Source organism: Mauremys mutica, chromosome 3 (genome assembly GCF_020497125.1).
Source record: "Mauremys mutica isolate MM-2020 ecotype Southern chromosome 3, ASM2049712v1, whole genome shotgun sequence".
NCBI lineage: Eukaryota > Metazoa > Chordata > Testudines > Geoemydidae > Mauremys > Mauremys mutica.
Genome location: NC_059074.1, coordinates 110,308,366 through 110,335,623, shown reverse-complemented (window position 1 = coordinate 110,335,623; position 27,258 = coordinate 110,308,366). Strand labels below are relative to the sequence as shown.

The 27,258-nt window shown below is 40.3% G+C and overlaps 1 protein-coding gene across 2 annotated transcripts in view; it reads right to left on the bottom strand.

The window, feature by feature from the left end:
• Window positions 1-27,258, bottom strand: part of GRM1 (glutamate metabotropic receptor 1) — a 290,329-nt gene that overhangs the window by 221,253 nt on the left and 41,818 nt on the right. Inside the window, exon 1 of one of the 2 annotated variants that reach the window (XM_045011681.1) lies at window positions 5,358-5,741. The exons of the other annotated variant lie outside the window; for it this stretch is intronic. Within the exon in view, the coding sequence (XP_044867616.1) occupies window positions 5,358-5,394 (37 nt within the window). The 5' untranslated portion in view covers window positions 5,395-5,741. Of the gene's footprint in view, window positions 1-5,357; window positions 5,742-27,258 lie in introns of those variants that run through there. 2 annotated transcript variants of the gene reach the window in all.

Below are 27,258 nucleotides of genomic sequence, written 5' to 3'. Positions count from 1 at the left end.
TTCTGCTGCTGTTTTGGAGTTCCCACGTGGAAATGAGTTGATCACAGCACATATTATGAGCACTGGAACAACTGACCCATGCATAACTTTCATCTAGAAGAGCATTTCTATTAATCGTTGTGAATGACAGCAAGAATTGAGAGGAAAGTGTGTTTATTTTTTCCCCTCTCATTGCACCACAAGTACCAGTGGTATTCCTTACACTAGAGGAGGAAAGCACAAAAAAGTTACTCAAAGTAGAAGGGGATGTAAGCAAAGAATAGCACCACCGCTACATTCCTGCCAACTTCAAAATAGATCGGGGGGGGGGGGAAGAAGAGAACTGAATCTCTGGGGGCCTACACCATGTGTAATCATTTACACTAGCACAAAAGTGAGTAAAATGAAAGCATTCTGATTTTGTAGCATTTTATACCTACTTAGCCCTAGTGTAAAGGATTGACTAACATGAAGGGCAATGAAAAACTCTGGTGCACTATTTGGTTTTCATGTACAATTTTTTTTTTTAATACACATCAGTTTCTGTGATAATTGCTCAAATTAGAAATATTTGAAACTTAAGCCTCCCACAAACTTTGGGGGTTCAGATAAAATGGAACCTGGTTCTGGAACTACTTTTGGGTTTGCTTTTATTAAAAAAAATCCAGTCAGTTATATAAAACCAACTCTGCTTTCTGCTACAGGAGCTCTGTGAAGACACAGTCTATATTTGTGACATTAAAATTCATTGCCATGGATATGTGTGTCAAACCACTACTAATCAGGCAATATGAGCAGACTGATTACAGAGAAAACTCCCCTCTACGCATAAGTATTTTAGTTATTAGCAGTAACAAGAAAAGGGCACAAGAGAAGTATGCATTTTTATGGTGCTCACATGAAGTATTATATTTTGTAACGTTCGCTGGAGTGTGGCAGTGATTCTTGAACTGTTCATACCTAACCCAACCACTGTGCCAATCATCTGACTACTACTACACATATACCTTTCTTGTGAAAACTATAGAGATGGAATTGATCGTGGTCACTAGGCCAAAGAGTACAGCTTCCATTTCTTGCTTTCCTTTGGTGTGAAATTTTCAAATGAGTAAACACATAATAGGACAGTTTTAAAATAGCATTCTTCCTAATGCTCTCCCAAGACAGAAACTATGACCTAGAAAAAATATAGTTACCAGTGTGAGAATTTAGTAAGGAAACAAAATTTAGAATGATATGAAAGTCTGATGAAACAGGCTTTTTTTAAAAAAAAATATATGAAATTAGATATTTTGTGAAAGATCAGGTGATGCCTCACATTCCCAGTCAAATTTGGACGTACCTTTCTGGGCCCTAATCTTGCAGTCGCTGCATAAACTCTTGGGGGACAGAGCAGTATCATGAATACTCTTCTTTATAACTTTGCTTCAGTCACCAGACTGATATGGGACCAGATGCCATGGAAATCTTGAGTACTGACCTGGCACTTCTGAGAACTTTTATTCTTTTGGAGTCAGTCTGTGATACCATGCAATCTGAGGAAGGATCTCTTATATAAAATAGTAATTCCACTGAAATCAACGGGACTACTTCTGGAGTATGGTACTACACAAGAGAAGTAAAGGGATCAGCATCTGGCACTTTGGGTTTTGTTTTTTGTTAAACACACAGACATATGAAAGGCAGGCGCCAAGTTATTTTGAAGAGGTTCCTTACTGCTAAATTATGCCAAGTGTATGCAATGTAGAGTGGGATTTTAAAATGCACTCCTTGGCCTATCTCTGCTCCCATTTAAGTCAATGATAAAACTCCCTTTAATTTCAGTGGGAGCAGAGGCCAATGCTGAGCAATTATAGTGTTATTTTTTATAGAAAAACAAAACACTAATTAATTCTGTGTGACAACTAAGAACACACCTGTCTGTAACAAAAGAGCTTAGTATCTACTCTAATTTAATACTATTGAACAGGAAGGTACAATACCAGGTGCCAGTAGATGAAGAGTTACTGCACATCAGATCACTGGAAGAAATTGTTTTCTTTTCAACATTGTTTGAAGGTGGAAAGAGCCAAGCCTAAGTGTGGCTGTCTTTCCTTTGTGAAAGACATGTATCCATGTTAGGCCCAATATATTAAAAACACAAGGTGGGTGAGGTATATCTTTTATTGGACCAGCTTCTGTTGCTGAGAGATACAAGCTTGAAGAAGAGCTCTGTGTAAGCTCAAAAGCTTGCCTCTCTCACCAACAGAAGTTGGTCCAATAAAAAGATATTACCTCACCCACTTTGTTTTTCCTTTACCTGTTCTACCGGTCAGAGGCCTTTGCATTGTTCTGAAGCCACTTACAATCTAGCATGTACGTAGAAGCCGGTGTGAACTAGATGACACACTGTGAGCTTGATTGCCCACTATATTTAATTGTTTATGATTTTTTCCTTGTTATTCTCAGTATGTTTCTATCCTATTCAGAAAACAATACGAGCTCCATCTGGTGGCCAAAATAAAACCCTTAAGCAAAGTTTATGTAGTGGGTAAGTGCTTCCATTTCAGTGGTAGCAAGTTCAAATCCTATTTGAGTTGAGTTTTATTAAAAGTTTTGCACATATTTATTCTCAGTGTCAAATAGAAAAGTATTCCCCCTGCCCGCCCCGCAACACTGATGGTAAGGTCATATTCTTCCTTCATTAAATAACTTATACATATCTGAAGTCAGAGCCAAGTGCAATTATCTAAGGCTAGATTATTCTTAATCTTTACATCCATAAATGGAGAATATTTTAGCAAAAATGTTCAGACTTAAATAAAAATAGAAGATATAATATTAATCCATAGGATGAGCATATATTTCAGCCAAGGCAGCTAGAAGCTAAGTTATAACACTTTTGCACTTACCTAATGCAAGGATATAAACATGCTTTAAAAAAATGTAGCCTCATTAATTAACCTTTGAGAGATAGATACAGTATTCATTTTATAGCTGCAGAGAGAAGTTAAACTACTTGTCCAAGGTCACACACATTGAATGTGAATGAGTTGGAACTAGAATCCAGGAGATACATCTAAAAGGCAATATTGCCTTTCTGTTGGAACTGTGAACTCTCTGACAAGTATATCCATATTTTCTTTGTCAATAGAAGTGTGTTGTTCCCACCCTCCAAACCCCATTTATGAATGGAATGAATTGTTTTATGGCTGGTTTAGCCTTAAAATTTGTCAGCTCTCTCAACTCCCCCCAGCCTCCCCCTTGCTGCAATTCAAGATTCTTATCACTTGACTCACGATGTTGGTTTTGCTTGAGAACGCAAGTGACATGTAGCTTGAGTAGAGAAAAAAAAAAAAGACAGTTCAGACATATAAAAATGTGTTTCAAGGTAACAGCCCTGTTGGAAAAGAGTTAGTTTTATAAGCAGTCAAATTAAACAAGACACAGTTAGACCCAGCTCCCCACATCAGAGCTTTCATCAATGCATTCAGGAACCGCAGCAGTAGTGGTGTTTTATGTTGTTTGAAATTATTTCATTTGTTTTATTCTTGCTTTCTCATTTATTTATTTTAAAAAAATTCTTGTGTTTATCCCAGCAATCATTCTATGTGGCACATGTTTTATTTGCTAATAATGCCCCATTCTGCATTGAACTCTGCAGAGATTCATGGAGCTGATTGCAGGATCCATCAGTGGCAGCCAGATGTTTAAGGGAACCCCAAAAGTGGTCATTTTGTTCATCTCTGAGTCACAGTAACCTAGCAGCATGGGGAAGTCTGCACTTCTGTCTGCAGAGATGAAGTTTGAAATTTAGGCCTATCAATCCAGCATCTTTTGTTTATTCAGAAAAGGGGGGTGGGAACAAGAGAGGGAAACATAACATAATGGAGGAAACAGTACTTATGAGATGGATCTCATAGCCTCTACTGACCCTGTTAGAGCAGAATGTAAACCCCTCATGAGAGACCCCAAAAAATACCACCAAAAGAAAAAAAATTGTATAGTCTTCCTCTTCATGCATGTGGGCAAAGATTCAAGCCTTCAAAAACAACTAACAATACAAGCAGTACAAGACACTTAGCTGTCTATATTATAGACAGCACCAGTATAGTTAAGATTGCCTAGCACTTTCCTAAGCATGCTTTCAATTGCTTATATATTTCCCACGTTTATCTTGCACTAATACCAGTAGAAATAAAAATCCAGATCAAAGGCAAAAAGAAAAAAAAAATAACAGTACACAAACATGACAGCCATCCAATCTAATTTTGTCACATAAGATTCCCTTTCTTCTCCCCAAACAGCCATTCAATTCATCAATTATTTTGGGCACCATTCTTTCTTCGCTCATAATCATATTCTGTCTCCTTCTTCCCTGGTCAGAGGTCCATTGCTAGGGGGTGACATTAGACAAGATTCCAAGGCCAGAAGGGACCATTGAGATCATCTAGTCTGACTTCCTGCATAAAGGTCATAAAAGTTCCCCAAAATAATTCCTAAAGCAGATCTTTTCGAAAAGTATGAAATCTTGATTTCAAAATTGTCAGGGATGGAAAAATCCACCATAACCCTTGCTAAATTGTTCCAATAGTTATTTACCCACCTTTAAATATTTATGCCTTATTTCCAAGATGCAAGGTGACACTGCAATGTCTTTAATTATTATTTACTATAAAACTCTTTGCCTCAGTTAATTAAAAGCTTTTTTGGTGCAAAAGAAGAAAGTGGATGAGGACAAATAGGGTTCTGTCATAATAAAAAAGCAGCCACTAGACTTAAAGCTTTTTAACTTCAAAGGCAGACTTAACAGCTGGAAAGACTAGAGTGTGAGCATAAGTAGATTAGAGTGTACCTTATGGTATGTCCCACTAACTAGTTTACAGGAAGCAGTAGTAACATCTATTACCAGATTAGGGTGCACTGTGAGGAATGGTGCTAGAAATGAAGGATATTATTACTGATGGCATAACTGCAAAATGGTGGAATTTCAATTTTGTAAACATATGTTTGGTTTTTAGCCAAAATTATCCATAGTTCATAACAGACTCATAAGATTTCCTATATTTCCTCTTGGGAGAGAGTATTAAATAGTGTTTAAATCACAAGACTGAGCAAGTCAGGAGATTTGGGTTCCATTCCTTAGTCTGTCACTAATGCTCTTTGTCTAAAATTAGACAAAGAGCATCAACTTCCTACACCTTAGTTTCTTCACCTGTAAAATCAGACTAATACTTTACTACTTGAGCAGAGTGTTGTGCATTTTACTCATAAAAGGTTTAAGAAAAGATATATAAAACTTTCATATAAAATGGGAAGTATTTTTACTATTCCCCATTCAGCTAGTGAGCCAGGCTATGCAAAAAAAGTAAAAATGTATGATCACAGGATCTACTCACCACAAGTGATGCCTCCTCCTAGCAGCTCTCTGCCCATTGTCTCTATCACCCTGGAACCTCTCTCATTTGCAGAGCAGCAAATTCTGGCCTGTGGCTTGGCCCTCCAGCCAAGTCACTAAGGTCCTTCCCTTCTAAGGAAATCAAAGTCCTTCTAGACCAACTGCCTGGCTAGCATCTCTAACACCCTGTGCCACTGCCCATTGGCTGATAGGGGAGTCCCCCTCTACACTGGGTTCCAGCCCAGGGACACTATAACAACCAGCCAGGGGCCATAAGGTACTACCCCTTGCTGCTGTTTTGCTGGGTTTCTACCTAATTATCCATCTTCCCTCTCTTGCTAGGTTTACTACCACAAACTCCCTCTTCCAAGGAAGTAACTATAGATTACTTCCTTGTAGCTTCTTGCCACTGACAACTCCTGGGCTTTTTACAGGCCCCTCCTGCTCCTGCCCAGCTGAGCCTGTTTCCAATTAGTGGAAACAGGAGCAGCCTGGACAGTTAATTGGCTTGCCTAGCCACTTTAACCCATCCAGACTTGGTATGGGGTGGGCACTCATCACCTGTGTATATCTCTGAAACTTGTAAAAATAATTGTCCTGGCTTTATTTCAAGTTGCCTAACACCTTTTTTAACACAAACAAACAAAGTTAACGATAAAACCATCCACAGTTGCAGAACAATGAAGTGTGTTTACTTGTGCATAAGTTTCAGCCCTATCAACATAACCTCCCTTCTCCCAGATTTCTCTATAACTGTGAAAAGGGCCAAGATCCACATTTCCCCAGGATGCCTTCTCCCAGGCTAAAACTACAACATGGATCCTAGAAGGGACTACATTTCCCAGCAACCCTGCTCTCCTGTACCTCAGATAGAGGCCAGCTGTGAACTGCCCCAACCAGACTTCTCTTCCTATTTAGCAGAGTTCCAGCCAGGGCAATTCATTGGACTATGGCCTCAGACCCTAAAACCAGTCACCAGCCTGGGCTTTATTTCAAAATCCCAACTGCTTTTGTGAGACTGTTCTCCCTCCTTCACTGTGTCCCTGCTAATATCCCCTCACATTTTAAAGAGGAAAAGGTGAAACATGGAGCACTGGTACAGGAGTTTTCTTCAACAGCCTTAAAAGGCCAGTACACCTGATTACAACCAGAAATACGGCAAGTACAGCCTTTCCCATAGTCATTTCCCACAACCTCTGTCATTTCCATTTTTGATCCCAACCAAAAGAAAGAAGTGCAGAAACAGGCAAAAAAAAGTGAACTTTATTAAAAATTTTAAAAGATTCAAGTGTAAGAGCTAGAGAAGATTTACCTCATTTTATTTTAATTAACTTGCAAGGCCCTGCTCACTGCTTACACAAAATCTCCCCCTTTTTTTCAGAAAAAGGTCATTTTGTATTGATTCTCAAGTTTATGGGGGTGCAAAAAGGCCAAATATTAATTCTCAGAAACAAAATGGACAAATCCCCCCAAATCTACCACAGTTTGCTCCCTGTTCTAGTCTCATAAACCTTATCATTGTTGGTAGCCAGTCATATTTGCTTGGAATAATTATTGTAACCAACCTCTTTACAGGGAGCCAGTGCAAGTGCTGTCTGTACAATGTTTGGTAGTGTGCTGTGTATACCATATGCTCAGAGGTGAGCTCTGTAGGTGCACAAGCACTAGCTCTCACTGGGTTCCCATAAACACTCACAGAGGCTGATGGAGAACAGAGGATTATTTTAATAGGGGGTGGGGAGGTATGACGCTCCGTGCCTCGGGGGAACACCCTACACCCCCATGTTCATCTTTATAAAATGATTGTGTGGTATCCAATGCAAAGTTTGTCATGTTGGGTGTCTTCAGAAGGCTCATGATGCACTGAGCATTGTCGTTACAGTAATGTTATAGGTTATAATTTCATGTATGTAGTTATGAGGCTGAAAATGTATCCTCATGCTTAAAATAAGCCCAGGCAAAAACTCTCCAAGAGCAGAGAAGCAGTTCACACCTCATCAGGGCATGAATGGGACAAACCCAACCCAGCCTCAGAGGAACAAAGGACACTGGCCTAGGCAGAAACAAAATAATCTGTTGGACTCTCCAGTGATTCACCTCCCTTCCTTTCATCAGTTTGGAACTGCTTACCTGACTCTAAAGGGGGGGGGGGGACAAAGCCAAGAGGGAAGAAAGGACATGATAAAAGGAGAGACATTTGCCATGCTCCCTCTCTCTTCCACCTACATCTACAGACACCACACAAAGCGACTGAAGCGCTGATCAAAGGGGAGAGCCTGGCTGAAGAGCAACCAGCCAGCCTGTGGTGAGAAGCATCTAAGTCTGTAAGGGCACTGAAAGTGTTACGATCAGCTTAGAATGTTAAATAAAGTTTTGCTTTTATTTCATTTGACCAAATCTGACTTGTTAAGTTTTGACTTATAATCACTTAAAGTCTATCTTTATAGTTAATAAATCTGTTTGTTTATTCTACCTGAAGCAGTGCGTTTGGTTTGCAGTGTGTCAGAGATTCTCCTTGGGATAAATTGATGAACTCATATAAGCTTGCAGCATTCAGCAGGCATAACTGGACACTGCAAGACGGAGATTCCTAGGCTTGTGTCTGGGACTGGAGATATTGGCTAGTGTCATTCAGTTGCAAGTAGTTAGGAGCAGCTTACATACCAAAGGCTGTGTGTGAACAGCCCAGGAGTGGGGGTTCTCACAGCAGAGCAAGGTAAGACTGGCTCCCAGAGTGAAGAATTGGAGTAACCTAGCAGATCACCAGTTCAGATAACACCAGAGGGTAACATCACAGGAGGTAGAAATAAACATTGCAGTTACTCTAGACACAATTGCTTTAAGTTGTAATAGATGAACCAGCAGTTCCTAACTCAGCCCCTATGCGCAGTCGCCCAGGAGTATGAAGCTGGTGCTCCACAGGCCTACTGCCAGGGATACTCACTCTGACCACCCCTCTCCCAGAGACAATCACACCGGCAGATCCCACCTAGAGTCCAGTTCTTTTTGGTCAGAACTTGTAGCTTAATTCAGGCTCTACCACATGGCTTCCCTAGTTGAAGGCCACTCCTGGCTGTCCCACCTGCCAGCACTAACATGGTCTTCCTTGCCAGCAAAAGGTTGTTTCTCAGTTCCTGAGCTGCCCATTATTTTCTATGGCCTCCTTCTCAACCACAGCCACAGGTTCCCTCCTGAGCCAGCTCCCCTCTGAAGATACGTCTACACTGCATACTCCTTACAGAAGCATGTAGAGTACAGGCACTGCATGCCCAGCTAGAATAGGTATAAGTAGCAGTGTAGGTAATGAGGTACTGCTTAGGCAAATAAAGACATGCCTGAACCCTGGGGTTTGTACCCTACATGGCTCTCTACATGCCCAAGCCCATGTCCCACTGCCTCACCACTGCTGGATCCTTTCCCTGCCACAAGGAAAGGCTCTAGCAGCAGGGAAGGGCTCTGGCATGGGAAGACAGTGGGGAAAGTCTCTGGCAGCTCTCCACTGCCTGGACCCTTTCATTGACACACGTAGCTACATGCCACAGAGTGGATGCTTTTCACTGTGGCATGTAACTACGTGTAAATTACATGCTGCTGTCATTGGTGTGCAGTGTAAACATAGCTGGACATCCCCTTTTTCTATGCTGGGAAGATTATGCCATTTGATGGTTGAATATTGCAGTGAGGGTTAGCACACTGGCCAGCAATGAGACAGCAGGTGATTCATTATGATTAGAGAATTAAATGTCATGGGAAATATTTTTTGTTCTTTTAAATCGCGTTGATAAAACTGTGTTCATAACATAGATCTCAAAATCACAAAATTCTAGCTTGATGAAAGCCAGAAGGATGTGCTAAGTGAATGAACTGACTCATTTTTTTGCATCAAATGGAAGAGTTTTTGCCATCTGTGTTTACAGCCTACCTACCTAGGGCCATGTCAGATCTACAAAAGTGAGCTGTTGAGCCAAAGTTTCATTTTTCTGCAGTCAAACAAAATGGTCTGTTTAAGAGACCAGAATAGTACAATAGAATAAACAAAAACAGCTCAGATAGCTCTAACTTTTCGTGTGTAGTAATAGCACATTAGTTAAGGATATTAAATTGATTTACTAAATGTTAGCCTACTCAGAGTCATTAATTGTTATTTTCAGTGGGCTGAATCTATGGATACGCCATCTTGGAGAGGAAGATTCACCATGTTTCAAGATTCAGTAAAATGTCAGTGTTGAATAAAATTTATATCTGACAAGAGCTTGTACAGGACATGTGCTGCATCTTATTGCAGCCTTATTAGCTGTGAGTAGAAACAGAAGCACAGAGGATTCCAATCCTGCAGTAATGAGAATGCTACTTCTAAATTACCCTTCTCTAGTAGCAGGAGTAAGACCAAAGAGATGAGTGTGTAGTTAAGTGACTCATTTATGCCAATGTCTTCTTCCAGACACTTAAATTCACTGACCACACTCTGCTCCTTTTTATCCTGTGCATAACAAGGGGTTGTATAGATTTATTTCTGCTCTGTGTAGAAGACCATACATAGGTATTAACCTTATTTATACTTAGAGATGAGAATTTTTTGTAGTAAGGTTACTTAATTAATTTAGCCTGACTTTCTGCTCACAAATTGTCAGTGAGTAGCTTTCAACTTTCTCTAATATTTACTCAATGTAATTCTCCTAATAATGTCTAAAAATAATTCTTGGTCTGTGCAATTTTTTGTTCATTGTAAATTTCAAATACCTGAAATTCAATCTCTGTTGATTGGTTAGCTTTGGCTGGATATCTAGCTCAGTTTTATTTCTGTTCCTTCATTGGAAAAGTGTAACTGTTAGTAGTCTCATCTGAACTTAATTCTCACCTAGGAGTTGGGAATTCATTTTCCTTGAATATTCTCTTAAGTTTTCTCAGAACTTAATGTGTCTATTTCCAGATAGTAAATTAATTTGCAAAAAATATTTGCAGAAAGCAAACATAAGACGGGCACCACAGCAAGAAAACCAAATTCCATTTTTCATCTGAGTAAATATTTACAAGGGGGGAAAAAAAGAGGTATTTGTCCATCTCTACTTGTGCATTACCACTGCTAACACTTATAATGAAAGACAGAAATCTTCTATACTTTTCTTCAGAGTACTGCCAACCCCTAACATTAAAAATCCATTAATAAGGCACCCCTAATATTCATAAGATTGACTTAAAAATCATAAGATTTTAAAAAAAAATTAAAATCTTGATTTGCCATTTGTTTGTTGAGCTTTTTGGGTGTCAGGTGGTTACATTTTCTAACCTTTCTCTACAATGATTAGGGCTACAACTTAGGTCTTTTCCACCCAAAGACTTGGTCTGCAGCAAGCTGAGGTGTAAATCTATCCCATACTAGCCTGCAACACACTAATAGTTCCCTAGTGTGCTTTAATTTATTTCCTTTTCAAATAGGAATAGATCAAAGCACACTACAAACATTTTGCATGGAGCAGGATGTACACTTAATATACAGCAAGCTAGTGTGAGGTAGATTTACAGCCCAGCATGCCACAAACTGTGTAGACAAGCCCTTACTTTTTAAAAATAAAACCTGAACCTCTCAAGTAATCACATCTTTCCAGGAGCTGGGGCTTGAAACACCAAATATCATGAGACACTTAATAAAATCATAAGAGTTAGCGACACTGTGCAAACCACCCAATGACCTGCAATATCAATGTCTTTAGGACAGTCACTTGAAAGTTACTGCTATAATAATTTGAGTCTAATTTTTGAAGTATTTTTATTCTTTACCTTCTTTTTAAAAAGAAATTAGCACTGGATCCTGCTTCTACTAACGTTCTTGACATAAGTAGATGCAGAATCAACCATTTTAAACATGGGTAAATGAACTATACAATCCTTCTATACCCAGTGTCTCTTAACACACTGTTACAAACCTGATGAGTGCATGCTGCTGGACACTCACTAGGCAGCTGTACTGGACCCAAACCCTGCGGTCCCATGTGCTCTGTTGGCTTGGTGGGACTGGGCAAAGTTAAGGCACTGTCTGTCTGGCTCTGGGCCTCTAGGCATACACCCCTCTTAGTAGTAGGGACCTGCAGTCCAATTGGCAAGGCCCTGATGCTAGCTCTGGATTTCCCACACCTCCCCAGGGACTGCTGCATGCTCCCAGAGCCCACCAAGGCAGTGGACCCTCTGGTTTACTGGTTTAATCTTCAGGGAGTGCATGACAGCGTAAGCAAACAACATACCAGCTCTGCAAAGGGACTGCTAAACACACACACTTAACTCAGCAAAAGCATAAGAGACTTGCAGATCCATGCAAAAATAATAAATGTTATGCTGAGAGGTACCTTTGACTACATCGATCACAAACCTCTTTGAGACTGGTTATGAACACTCTGTTCAATTAATATAACTGTCAGGATGCTTTAATCACAAGACCCTCACCCAAGACAAAAGGAGGCTGTGAATCTACCCAGAAGTTTTGGACTGAGTGGGCAGAGAACTTTTGCTGAGGTTTGTGGGTGGTGTGTGTGGGTGTGAGAGAGAGAGAGAGATTGAAACTGTGAAAGACTCAGAGGAGGAAGAAAAGCCAAGCAGCAGCCTGCAAGTATAGTGTGCCCCTGGGAAAAGCTAGAGAGAGCTTTTGGGTCTGGTGTTGGCTAAAGAGGCTTGGGGTTGGAAGCTAAGAAACTGCTCCTTTTGTTCTTGTTTCCTCCTGCATTCAGAGAAGCAGAATCTTGTGTCTTGTAAATAAACAAAAGAACATACCAGGCTCCAGCAATTTCTACTTCCAACTGAAACATTCCCAGGGCCCTGAAGCTTGGGTGGAAAAGAGGTAACATAACGGTCACACAAAAACCTTCCCACCACTGTCCTTACCACTCCAAGAGCTCTTTGAATTTTGGTCAATCTAAAATAGGGTAACTAGATGTCCTGATTTTATAGAGACAGTCCTGATTTTGGGGTCTTTTTCTTATAGAGGATCCTATTACCCCCCACCTCCTGTCCCAATTTTTCACATTCTGGTCACCCTAATCTAAGACCCTCCTGTCCTTCTGCCCAGTTTTGACTTATTGTTCTGGTTGGTGAGAGAACTGCTAAGAGTAGACCATGTCTTTTTGTAACTTCCAGGTCTCTCTGTCGTGGAACCCTCCTGGTCAGCCTCAAAGCCCCCTTCAGGTGATCAAGGATCCTCATCAAGCAATTCTTTGCTTGGTTGCTACCCAACTGAAGACCAGACTCAAAAAAAAATTATTTCTTGCAGCTTGACACCCTCTTTATCATACCTATTGTATTGCAAGGGAAAAGTCATTCAATGTTAATGACTTTTTGATTGTCCTGTAGTGGCTTCTAGACAGGGTTCATGAGATACATGACCAGTTTTTGCTAGCAAATGGTTGATTCAATACCCACTGAAGTTTAGAGTTATACACAGAGTTTATAAAATCTGCTAGAATTCACAAGTTGTACATAGATTCTCCAAACTGCACACACGCACAATTGAAAAAGAAACTGATGGGTCTGGACAATAACCCCAGATCCAAATACTCTGGAACTTTATGGTAATTCAGAGTTAGATTTGATCTTGAGGGCTGATACCCTATTTCTAAAGTGGGCCAAAACTCTGTATCTGAACATATCTCAAGAATGGAAAGATTTGGATAGGGATCTGAATGATACAGCTTTGGCTCATGTCTAACAAACACCCATAATGACAGTCTGTCCATTGCTGGATAAAATAAATTGCAGGTCTAAATGGCATATTGTGTTGTACTGCAAATAACAAAATACAATATTTGTAAGTTAGGATTTTTAAAGCATTGGCTATTGTAATATTTGTATCCAGATTATGCTACATGGTATTAGAAAGAATACAACTTGTTTGTGTAGTCCTAAGTATTGTACATGTAAGACTATTAGAAAACTGTTTGTAGACCATATAGTTCAGTATGGGTCAGTTAAAGTGTTAGATGAAAATTTAGATTACTTCTTACTTTATCTGAACTAGTTAACTCATCCTCCGTCACAACCCATTTTTGTCTTGCTATTCGAACTGTGACCTGAAATCAATAATCTCTACAATATTGAAGGAAACCCAGAACATATTAAAAGCTCTTACCATCAACTCTGCTCTCTGCAATCAACACAGACACTGAGAGAGTCTTAGATGTAAAGACTGAGGAAGGCTAGAGATAAGGAGTTAAATTACCTAGAAAAATTTTAGAACAAGACTAAAAAAAAAAACTGTTAGGAATGCAGAGCATATATAAGATTTATTTAAAAATAAAAGAAGTTGGCACTTTTAGAGGCTTCTTCCTATGCTTTGCTGAAATGGAAATACTTAACTTGATTAGCTGAATACAGTTTACATTTCAAAGAGCCACATGAGACTAAATATGACATTAGAAATGATTTCTAAACCACAAAATGAGCATGTACAAACTTTTTGTTTGTAATTAACATTGAAAAGGCATAATTTCATTTGCCATTCATCTCTGAGATTTCTGTTTAAACCCACTTTGAAGTCTCAAGTAAAATGGGTTAAACTGTAGGACTATAGGGTTCCAAATCATAATAGCAAGAAGGATTGGACAGAGGACTATTCTCACAGGATGGACTTCACCTGAGTAAGGAGGGAAATAGACTTCTAGGATGGAGGCTGGCACAACTGATTAAGAGAGCTTTAAACTAGGAATTTGGGGGGAGATGGTTGGGAGATGTCCAGGTAATCTCCAGGCTGGAATTTAACATTGAGAGGGAAGAAAACGAAGTAAGAAAGGATACAGTTGTGGGTAGGAGAATGGACATAAAGAGGAAGGGTAGTGTAGATACCGGTCTAATAGGTGATACTGGTGGTAGAATGTCTGTGCCTAATCAGGTAAAGAATGACAGTGAAGCCAAACGGCAAAAATTAAGACGTTTGTATGCTGATGCGAGGAGCCTAGGTAACAAAATGGATGAACTAGAGCTACTGGTGCAGGAAGTAAAACCAGATATTATAGGGATAGCAGAAACATGGTGGAATAGTAGTCATGACTAGAGTACAGGTATTGAAGGCTATGTGCTGTTTAGGAAAGACAGAAATAAAGGCAAAGGTGGTGGAGTAGCATTGTATATCAATGATGAGGTAGACTGTAAAGAAATAGGAAGTGATGGAATGGATAAGACAGAGTCTGTCTGGGCAAAAATCACATTGGGAAAGAAAGCCACTAAAGCCTCCCCTGGGATAGTGCTTGGGGTGTGCTACAGACCGATGGGATCCGATTTGCATATGGATAGAGACCACTTTAATATTTTAATGAAGTAAACACTAATGGGAATTGTGTGATGGGAGACTTTAACTTCCCAGATACAAACTGGAGGACAAGTGCTAGTAATAATCATAGGGCTCAGATTTTCCTGGATGTGATAGCTGATGGATTCCTTCATCAAGTAGTTGAAGAACCAACAAGAGGGGATGCCATTTTAGATTTAGTTTTGGTGAGTAGTGAGGACCTCATAGAAGAAGTGGTTGTAGGGGACAACCTTGGTTCGAGTGATCATGAACTAATTCAGTTCAAACTAGATGGAAGGATAAACAAAAGTAGATCTGGGACTAGGGTTTTTGATTTCAAAAGGGCTAACTTGAAAGAATTAAATAAATTAGTTAGGGAAGTGGATTGGATTGAAGAACTCATGGAGCTAAAGGCAAAGGAGGCCTGGAATTACTTCAAGTCAAAGTTGCAGAAACTATCAGAAGCCTGCATCCCAAGAAAGGGGAAAAAATTCATAGGCAGGAGTTGTAGACCAAGCTGGATGAGCAAGCATCTCAGAGAGGTGATTAAGAAAAAGCAGAAAGCCTACAAGGAGTGGAAGATCGGAGGGATTAGCAAGGAAAGCTACCTTATTGAGGTCAGATCATGTAGGGATAAAGTGAGAAAGGCCAAAAGCCATGTGGAGTTGGACCTTACAAAGGGAATTAAAACCAATAGTAAAAGGTTCTATTGCCATATAAATAAGAAGAAAACAAAGAAGGAAGAAGTGGGACCGCTAAACAATAAGGATGGAATGGAGGTTAAGGATAATCTAGTCATGGCCCAATATCTAAACAAATACTTTGCCTCAGTCTTTAATGAAGCTAATGAGGATCTTAGGGATAATGGTAGGATGACAAATAGGAATGAGGATATGGAGGTAGATATTACCACATCCGAGGCAGAAGCCAAACTTGAACAGCTTAATGGGACTAAATTGGGGGGGCCCAGATAATCTTCATCCAAGAATATTAAAGGAACTGGCACATGAAATTGCAAGCCCATTAGCAAGAATTTTTAATGAATCTGTAAACTCAGGGGTTGTACCATACGACTGGAGAATTGCTAACATAGTTCCTATTTTTAAGAAAGGGAAAAAACGTGATCCGGGTAACTGTAGGCCTGTTAGTTTGACATCTGTAGTATTCAAGGTTGTGGAAAAAATTTTGAAGGAGAAACTAGTTAAGGACATTGAGGTTAATGGTAATTGGGACAAAATACAACATGGTTTTACGAAAGGTAGATTGTGCCAAACCAACCTGATCTCCTTCTTTGAGAAGGTAACAGATTTTTTAGACAAAGGAAACGCAGTGGATCTAATTTACCTCGATTTCAGTAAGGCATTTGATACAGTTCCACATGGGGAATTATTAGCTAAATTGGAAAAGATGGGGATCAATATGAAAATTGAAAGGTAGATAAGGAACTGGTTAAAGGGGAGACTACAACGGGTCATACTGAAAGGTGAACTGTCAGGCTGGAAGGAGGTTACTAGTGGAGTTCCTCAGGGATCGGTTTTGGGACCAATCTTATTTAATCTTTTTATTACTGACCTTGGCACAAAAAGTGGGAATGTGCTAATAAAATTTGCGGATGACACAAAGCTGGAAGGTATTGCCAATACAGAGAAGGATCAGGATATCATACAGGAAGATCTGGATGACCTTGTAAACTGGAGTAATAGTAATAGGATGAAATTTAATAGTGAAAAGTGCAAGGTTTTAGGTATTAATAACAAGATTTTTTGTTATAAATTGGGGATGGATCAACAGAGGAGGTTGGAAGTAACAGAGGAGGAGAAGGACCTCGGAGTATTGGTTGATCACAGAATGACTTTGAGCTGCCAACATGATATGGCCGTGAAAAAAGCTAATGTGGTCTTGGGATGCATCAGGCGAGGAGGTATTTCCAGTAAAGATAAGGAGGTGTTAGTACCGTTATACAAGGCACTGGTGAGACCTCATCTGGAATATTGTGTGCAGCTCTGGCCTCCCAGGTTTAAGAAGGATGAATTCAAACTGGAACAGGTACAGAGAAAGGCTACTAGGATGATCCGAGGAATGGAAAACCTGTCTTATGAAAGGAAACTCAAAGAACTTGGCTTGTTTAGCCTAACCAAAAGAAGGCTGAGGGGAGATATGATTGCTCTATATAAATATATCAGAGGGATAAATATCAGGGAGGGAGAGGAATTATTTAAGCTCAGTACCAATGTGGACACAAGAACAAATGGATATAAGCTGGATGTTAGGAAATTTAGACTTGAAATTAGACAAAGGTTTCTAACCATTGGAGGATTGAAGTTCTGGAACAGCCTTCCAAGGGGAGTAGTGGGGGCAAAAGACATATCTGGCTTCATGACTAAGCTTGATAAGTTTATGGAGGGCAATTAATTGATCTTTGATTATTAGCAGTAAATATGCTCAATGGCCTGTGATAGGATGTTAGATGGGGTGGGATCTAAGTTACTACAGAATTCTTTCCTGGGTCCTGGCTGGTGAGTCTTGCCCACACGCTCAGGGTTTAGCTGATCGCCATATTTGGGGTCGGGAAGGAATTCTCCTCCAGGGCAGATTGGCAGAGGCCCCGGAGGTTTTTCACCTTCCTCTGCAGCATGGGGCACGGGTCACTTGTTGGATGATTCTCTGCACCTTCAGGTCTTTAAACCACAATTTGAGGACTTCAGTAACTCAGACATAGGTTAGGGGTTTGTTACAGGAGTGGGTGGGTGAGATTCCGTGGCCTGCATTGTGCAGGAGGTCGGACTAGATGATAGTAATGATCCCTTCTGACCTTAAAGTCTAGGAGTCTATGATTGCAGTAGACTAAAGGGATTAAAGTAGTTGCAAAATAAAGTCCTGATCTACGTGCTTAACTGTACTATTGTGAGTAATCCTGAGGGTCTCATGGTAGTAAAGTTAAACATCGTGCATTAGTGTTTGCAGGATTGGGGCTGAACTGAAATCAATTCAAGCTGCACAATTCAGAGCCAGATTTTGAACACATCAGGTATTGAGATATGGGATTTTTTTGTTCCAGCTCATCAACTTGATGATTAGCACAGTATAAATGCTTAGGCTATAACAGCTTGAACAGCACATCTGGGCACAGTTTGGTGAAATAAGGTACTTTTTCAGCAGCTTGTTTTGGTGTCTGCAAGGGAGAAAGTGCTTTGACTTAGTGCTGAGTAACAAAGAGGAGCTAATACTGGAAATGTGTGTAGAAGTTCCACTGGATAACCACTACCAAAGCACAGTGATTAAATTTGCTAAGGGTGACTCCCTTAGAGGTAACACAGTAACTAAGGACTCCAAAAGGGCAGGCTTGAGAAATACTGTATGAGGAAACTGGCTAAGTGCAGCCAGAAGGGTAAAGTAAAATGCCTATGAATCACAGAATCAGCTTGGAGCCTATTTAAGAACAGTACTTAAAAGGTAAGAGCTAAAAAGAAACAAATCATTTTCTGACTGGTCCATAAAGAACATATATACGCTCTCAGAAGAATAGGTTCTAAATTAGCTGATTCATAAACTAAATAAAATCAATGGGGCTATTCATGATAATAAGCACTACACCTGGTAGTAAATGTTTGCAGGATCAGGGCCTTAAATTCTTGAATCATTTCTTTGTAACTCTTATCTTTTAAAAAGATAAGGGTGAATTAGACCCCCATCAAACTTCAGGGAAGTTCAGACCAAGATTCAAACCTCTTAGCTCTGCTTCATCTCTATTTAAAAACCACTACAATTCAAAATAATAAAAACTATCCAGATAATTAGAAGACTTTATTCTCCTGTCCTGTTAAGTGGGCAAATTTCACAAGCATGTAAAAAATATTTAAAAATTAAAATTGTGTCTCACCTTCAATCGCATTTTTATGAACTCCACTACTGTGACACAAATTAAACATTTCAATTATTTACTGCTTTAGGAACTCTAGTAGGAATTTGTCATCTTAGGCCTTAAAGCCCAATTCACTTGTCATCCTATGACCTTCAACAAAACTCTACTAAGTAACTTTGTGGAGTGGTTCCCAAGATAAACAAAGATAAAGCAGCAAAAGAACATTGCAGTTGTCTCTCATGATATTTTTTTTTGGTTGAGATCATGTCTCTTCTGTCTTGAAAGATAAGAAAAATGCATGAAAAAGGCAAAAAAAAGAGATGTCTTCTCAGCAAGATCTATCCAAATAAAACACCTTTTGTGTCCTTATGCTGCCTCTTGGTGTTTTGTTTACACACTGATATCAATAATAAAAGTCAAGAGAAATGGAGATTAAAGACTGGAGGAAGTTAAAACAGAGTTTAATCAAAATATTTAGTTTGTGTATCTCTACCTTATTAAGGATGAGGTATTTTTTCCCTTCAGTTGTATTGATTACTTTCAAGTAAACTAGAAGCCAGAAAAACTGAATAAATATTTTTAATGGTGGTGTTGAAACAGACAGAGGTGCAATCAATCAGTCATTTGAAGGTGACCTTTTCTGTAAAAAAAAAAAATCAACAGCTCACCCACCTTCTGCCAATACTCATCCAAAGCTAAGTTTGTGCAGGTTTTGCTGCAAACAAATCTTAAGTAAAGGTCTTTAATTACAAAAATAGTCATTGAACAACTTGAAAAAATAGGGAACCGCGCCATCAGTTATCTGAACCTGAAACATCAAAACAACAAGCTTCCATCTTCCAATTTTTTGTGTATTGTCAAATTGGGGCAGCTGTGTGTAAAATGTCTTGGACAGCAGGGCCTCAGGATTTTAACAATAATATTCAGAGGGATAGTTTGGATAGCACATAATTTCTTTCCCCTCCTAACACATGGAGGTATAAATATCAGTCTGTATGCTTCTAGTGGTTGCACTAGTGGTCTGTCCACATTACTCCTCTCAGTTGGGATAAATCTGTCTACACCAAAGCTCACCTGTAGTAAATCCACAAGCAGCAGAGGGATCATTAACACTGACAGGGCTATCAGCTACTTAACTTCAGTTTTTACTAGAGCTGAATTGAAAAGGCAATGCTCAGATCTGGATTAGTTTAGAGTTTGGGTTTGAGGTTGAAGCAGGGCTAGGCTTCAGATTAGATACTGCTAAACTCCTGTGAGCTGTTTCTTGTTAATTTTTGGCCCAAGAAACTGAAAACCTCCCTACCTTAGCCATTATTGTGAGATATCCACCATCTTGGGCTAATATCTAGTCTGAAACTGGAAATGGGGGGGGAGGAAGTCTAGTTCCCATTTTGTCTCCAACTATTAAATGAGCAAATTAGATCTGAGAACTTGAATCTGTACTTCCCTCTCAAAATTAAAAGGAGGTTGATTTGAGGCAGCAGTTTTGGCCCATCTCTAATATATAGACCAGTTAAAGTGACAATTTCTCTCCTGCAGAGGGACTGACTAAAGCTATAAACTTTCTTCTCTGTCTGAGCAGTGACGACTAGTGACATCTCAAAGTGGACAGGCAAAACTATCACCTCAGACCCAGTCTAAAACAACAGGTAAAAATCATGTTGTATCTGCCTACACTGATGAACCCCAACTGGGGATGAGACATTGAAGTGTAAGTTTTCCAGCCTTTTGCAGTAATTTGCCTGAAAATAATAAGCCCACTGCATCATTAAAAAATGAAGTGAGCTGACATTTCTGTGATCTAAGCATTCCCAAAATATTTATGTTAAAACCTGCTGCAGGTGGCTCAACTTCTGGGATTCATCAGAGTACAGTTTTTCTTTTTCCCCCTTAAGAAAACAGAACAATAAATTGAAATCAGATGGATTTCAGCCAAAAGTGTGGGTTTGTGCCATAATATTTCCTTAAGTGTTTAAAAAGGAAACCAGAGATCTTGCCTAAATTAACAGATTCATCTACCCAGAAAATAATATGAATTATGGTCCAGGTCCTCAAAGGTATTCAGGTGCCTAATTCCTATTGAAATCAATGGAAATCAGGCAACTAAATACCTTTGGGGGCCTATATGCCTCTCATTCTGGCTGTTTAGGATGAAAGTTCTCCCAGGTTTGATGGGATGGGTTAATTCACTTAATGCTCTTGAGGTTTGGTAAGTGTTACTGGATGGATGATCACACTCCACTGAGTAGCAGCATAATGTCATTCCCTCTCCTCCCTCCCCATACCACTGTACAATACACACATAATTAGCTGAGGTCTAGACAATGCACTTCCATGGGTAAAATAGCAGAAGAAGGAAGTTAACAGTGATATATCTCTTGGGATCTTTCCTTCAAATTTTTCTGTTAAGACAAGGATTTCCTCTGTGGGAGAAGGAGGACACTTGGCTCCTATTTACATGGATTTCCAAGTATCCACTCAGGACACCTCTTTGTCTGTGAGGAGGTCCTGTGACTCTGCATCAGATCATGGACCTTTGGTAGCATGATACCAATGAAGCGGCTCTTGGAAGGTTCCTCTCCATCCCCTTCCCCAACTCAAGCAGCACAGAGAGCGCCCTTCCTGCAGAGGTCTCTCCTGTGCAGAAGAGATGCCACTGGGAACTTGATATAGCCTATGGATGTGTTGACTGTCTGGCAGAATCCCCACAAGTTGCCAGGGAAGAAGGCTCCACTCCAGCTGGTCTCTTGCCAACATGTGGATCCCTGGGCCTGCAGGAGAGCCTTCTGCAGGTCCAGCATGGGGGATAAAGTTGGTTCTTCTTACCCTGAAGTGGGAGGCAGACCGCAGGCACAAAGCACCCTCTGCTTACAGATCAATGGGGCACAATCTGGCCATGAAAGACCAAAATTGTCCCTATTTTGGCTTTGTGATTTCTTTACTTTGGCTGCTTCACTTGGATATATCTGGTCATGTGACCCACACCTGCCTAGCTTCTCTTTGCTTAAAAAACACCTAACTGCCTGTGTCTCCTGAACAGGTCAATGCTGCTCATTGTAATGGTGCTTTCTTCCTAGCTTTTTTCACATAATCAGTTCTCTTCTGTTGAGACAGGCTTTGTTCTATATTCTTCCTTTTTGCTGACCGTTTCCTAAGAAATATGTTAGTGTTATGTCTTGACCGTATGAAGAGTTTTCGGAGATAGATTTTATGCATCTCTCCCACCCCCGCCAAAAATAAAAACCATATAAAACATCACTAAGGCCAACATTATGAGGTCCCTTCCTTTCAAGGAAAAATAAGTGCCATTTTCTCTCTCTCTCTCCATAAGTATGGGTTAAGACCCAGCATATAGTTTAACAGCCAATACATTCTCTGGCAAAGGACCATCTCCTGCATTTGTAGGAGCATCTACTTAATCTAGTGGCCCTTCCCTCTCTCTTACTTCATTGATCCTAGTCTTTACCCTTTAGTTATGCCAGAGGTAAGAGTCTATTCGAGTTTCAATTAAAAGCTTTATTTTCAGTTTAATATATGTTCCCTTTGAGCAAAAACTGGACACATGAGCCAAGTTTTGAGCCTGATTGCTCCTTCTCATAGAAAATCCTGAAGGATGGGCTAAGAGAGAGTTCCCTCCCTGAATTTCCAGAAGGCTGGAGATTGACGCACTACAGAATAGGGCAGGGAGCTGGCTCCCAAGCACTGCAAACATCCGGGAATTGTCACGCTGTCTGGAGTGGCTCACAAGTGAAAATACCAGTCTCAGGGCAGATTATTAAGATGCAGGGAACAAACCTCAAGTAGGTTGTGAGTGCTGTACTCAGGAAAAGTCTATGCTTAAAACACTGCATCACCGATGCAGCTGCATCGTAGTAGCACTTTAATGAAGACTCTAAGGTGATGGGAGAGAGCTCTCCTGTTGGTTTAGTTAATCTACCTCCTCGAGAACAACAAGGAGTCTGGTGGCACCTTAAAGACTTAGAGATTTATTAGGGCATAAGCTTTCGTGGGTAAAAAAAAAACACTTCTTCAGATGGATCTGGGTTCATCTTCAGGTTGCATCTGAAGAAGTGGTTTTTTTACCCACGAAAGCTTATGCCCAAATAAATCTGTTAGTCTTTAAGGTGCCACCAGACTCCTTGTTGTTCTTATGGATAAAGACTAACACGGCTATCCTCTGATACTTGACTCCTCAAGAAGCAGTAACTATGTTGGAGGGAGAAGCTCTCCGCCCAACATAGCACTGTCTATGTGGCAGATTAGACTGATATACTTGTCGCTCAGGGGTGTGGATTTTTCACACAACTGAGCAACGTAGTTATAATGATATGGGTCTGTAGTGTAGACCATACCTCAGATTTCACCAACCAAATAGCAAGTGTAAACTCCTCAGGCACTATACCGCCTTAATATGGAGTCATAGACAGTCCCCTTGGGCATTCCAATCTTGCCACCAAGGCAAGTTTGACTCTGATAGATGGTCACTTTACACCAAAGATCACAAAGTATTCTAGTTACTCCCAGTCACAAAGGACCAGTCACTTACCTCAGGTCAATTTGCACCTTAGATCCCACACCAAAGACAATGCTTGTAGCCAATCCTATAATGAACTAACCAAGGATTTATTAATTAAGAAAATGAAATGAGTTATTTACTAGATTAAAGCAGGTAAACATAAACACACAAAAGAGTTGCAGTCTTAGGTTTCAGGTGGTGATAGAGCTGCTGAAATATGCCAGCTCTATATATCTTTAGGGCTAACTTTTGGTGATGTTTCTGTCCTGACTGGATTTATAGTTTCAGAGCAAACATTTTTACAGTTACAAAACGAACACTTACATATTACCTCACAGCATGGGTTACAGATATTATAAGTGCAATAAATGCATGCAGCAACTTACACACATTTCATAAAGTCTAAACACTAAACACATTGTTACAAGTCTAACACCTACTTTAGCAAGACTAACACACAGGTGAGTCAGACTGGTTTCCAGCTATGCATTTGATAGTGTTCACTCAAGGCTTAAAGACTTCTGCAACATCACACAGGGAATCAGGGGGAGGCCAGGGCCATCTGTGGAGAGGTCCAGTGCCTCAGCACTGGCTGCTGCATCCTCAGTGCCTCTGATGCCTGACAGGAGAATGCCAATGACACACAACTCCAGGACCTCCAATTCTGGGAGGTTCCAATCTGCAGTAGGGAGTTAATAATCCTTCCAGGGGACTCTCTGCAGCACCAGTGGGGAACCAACACTCATCTCCCCCATATTGGTTCTGCCCTATTCATCCCCTGGCCCACTTGCTTCCCAGACATCACTTCTTGAACATGCAGAGTCCATGGAAAGGGGAAATGATACCACAGAACTGGTTAACTCCTATCCCTTCAGAATGAAGAAATCTCAGCATTGAGTATCCTCTGTGCACCTAGATCTTGGGGGTATGATTGGGCTCTTTAAAAAACCCCAATTAAGTTTTCAGTTGCATGCATATATCCTCATTTTATATTGTTTCAAATACTGTATTCTTTTTAAAAAATCAGTTATAGCTGCAAGTCATCAGCAATGAAAAAGCTAATTTTGCAAGGCAATGCATTCTTAGACTGGGATAGTGGCTTTTGCTATCTTGGAAGAGGAAAATGTTTTACTGCTTTTACAGATCCAGACTAACATGGCTACCCCTCTGATACTTTAATGAGATAGTTGATCTTGAAGAAACAACTAGCAGGTGTGACCAGAGCAGCAGTTACATTTCCTAACATTTCTTATTAGTCACCTAATTGATCCATGTACCAAAAGTTTCAGAAGCAGCATTCTCCTTCTACATTCTTGCCCTCCTTGAGACGATAAAATAATACACAAATGCCCCCATGGATCTTGTGACAAAGTATTGTAGATACATTCTATGCAAAATTAGCACAAGGAGAGCTTGCATATGAATAATCTGAAAGTGTTTACCCCTTAATTCAACAAATCTACTACTTGCAAAGGTAAGTACTGTAAAATAACTACCAAGAATCCTGACTGGATACCTGCCTTGCCAAGGTTATATGATCCAAAAGCACTAGATTTACAAATTCCCTTTTGGCATTGTATAACCTAGCATCACTGTCAAGCCTCTGGCATGAAATAACATAATGCTTTGTGACAAGATGTAAGCAACAATACAGTGAAAAAATACTGAATCCTTCAGACACACACAATGTTTTTAGGCCAGATATCATCTGCCTCCTGAATCCAGTCCAAATACAATGGATTGAACTGAAGCAGATATATGCAATATCCAATAATAAGCAGAATCTTCACCTGGATTATTATGTTGGACAATTTTGTGCAGATGGGTTGGACTGGTCCAGAAAAGTGTTAATATTTGGAGAGAGGAAATGGATCCTCTTAGAGGAAGAATTCACTTAATCTCTTTTTGGGAAGAGTGGGGAGGTGTGGATTTATATGAGTCATAGAGTTTAATGCCAGAGTGGACCAACAAATCATCTAGTCTGACCTCTTGTAATAGCACTGGCCATCAATACCACCCAACAACCAAATTTAGACCAAAATATTACAACCCACAGGAGACTAGACTATTATGTGCCAAGGGGAAAGAATAGGAGGGACGGAGATGCACCAGTGCCTGAGGCCCCTACAATGGCAGGGAAATGTTTAAGTGAGATATATGCAGATAATCCCAGAAACTTCCCTGCACCCACACACTGCAGAGGAAGGCAAAAAACAAACAAACCCCAAAGTCACTGCCAATCTGACCAAGGGGAAAATTGCTTCCTAACCCCACATATAGTGATCAGTTAGACCCTGAGCATGTGAGCAAGAACCAGGCAGACACACACTTGAGAGAGAGAATGGCTGGTGCTACCTCAGAGCCCTGTCCCTCCCTGTCCAGTGTTCCATCTCCAGCAGTGACCATCCATGATGCTCCAGAGAAAAAATATATGTGTGTTCATATAGGGACTCTTCCTGACCCCTTTTGTTGGCTGGCTGAAACCCTGAAACATGAACCCTTAAAAACACAAGATATAAACCAGAAGTGAGCCCTAGAGCTGTCAACCGTACCCCACACCATCACACCATCACAAGCAACCCCATCATACAATCACATTCATAAATGTGTCCATCTCTCTCTCTTGAAACTAATTAAGTTGGTTGCCATCCATCACGCCTCTGATGGTTAGAAACCTTCTCTAATTTTCAGCCTGAAGTTGTTCATGGCGAATTGAGACTTAAGTGGTGGATAGGCCTTGTACTGGTTCTTTTCACAGGGGTGAATTTACTCAGAGTAGAGGAGGCCTTGAGATTTCCCACTGCTGTGTAGAAAGAAACTGACAATATTCCACTTGTGACAGGAGCAGGAGAACTACAGTTGTTTGTTACTTTGGATGGAAATGAGACCTGTTTTTTTAAAACTCTCTATTTGTGTTGTTGTTAATGCCATTGCATATCTAGTGTTTACTATTGGATCTGAGCACAGTCACCTGTTTGGGATGCTGATTTGCCTAGGAAGATTCCCTTAGTGGTGATTTTCTAACTCTCCATGGGAGGTTTCTCCTTAGACAGATTTGTTTCCAAGAGCCATCTAGGATATGATTTGAGGGGGCTTAACCAAAGAGCCTCCTGGAAAACATAGTTTTAAACTGAATCTAAATCATATGTACTAGGAAAGGGAAATTCCAGAAAGCTGCCCGTTTATAAAATATGGTTGTTGTGAGGTTTAAGGATTAGGCAAATCTGGCCTGATAGCTAAGAGGACATGCCAGGGCTGTTGTTACATTCGTATGTTGTCTGATTTTCCTATTCCTGGAACACTGGCTTTTTCTCACAGCCAATAAAAAGTTAGTTTTGTTTTACTTGAAGTTAGGGTTTTGAAGGAATTTTTTGCATTACTTGGACACTGCCATGTTTGGTTTGAAGGCTCTGAAAGTAGTGAAAGAATAATTTACCCCACGGTACCACACACTACGTGAGTGCACAGGTATAGAGCAAAGCAAAGAGGGGAGTCAGGGTAAATTGCTGCTAGTTAGTAGCAGTGTGACACATCTGTAATGCAACTCCATTAGGGGCTCCATTATGCACTCAGTTGGAAGCCCCTTGTTTGCCCACATAGAGAAGTAAGGGCAGATGAGAGCAGAAGCCCCCTGACTCCTCACCTGGGGTGCCCACAGTGCTGGAGCATTTGGAGGGGGAGAAGCAGCCTCTGCCAAGCTGCTACTATGCCTCCGTGTAGGTGGGTGAAAAATGTGCCTGCAGGGAGTGGCTGGAGCCATGGTTCCACCCTTACACATATCCCGGAGCTGGTGCAGCAGGGAAAGTATCAGGTTCTGAATCTCTTGAGTTCCAGCTGGGAGTGGAAGCACAAGTGCAGAAATAGTATGAAAAAGGCTGTTCTTGCATTGTCTCTATGGCCTGCCTGGAAACAAGTAGTAGTGGAAGTCTTGTGAGAGAGCCCTGTTCCAGTAAAATTCCAGTCTGGTCAAGAGAATTCAGATCATTTGGATACGCTTCGTCTAAAACACTGGGGTGCTTATTCAATTCAAACCCAAACTTTTTCCTGTTCACCTCTCACTGGTAACACTGCACCATACAGTACTTAGGCAGGATTTTTATATTGAATATATGGAAGGTTATTTCTACATTTTAAAAAAAATCTTTAGTTTTCACTTCTTAGATTGCAGTGGCATTTTCAGAGAAATTGTAGTCTAGCATGCAAATCTGTCCAGTATTTATCATCTGCAATGAGCACATGATTATGCATATTGTGGA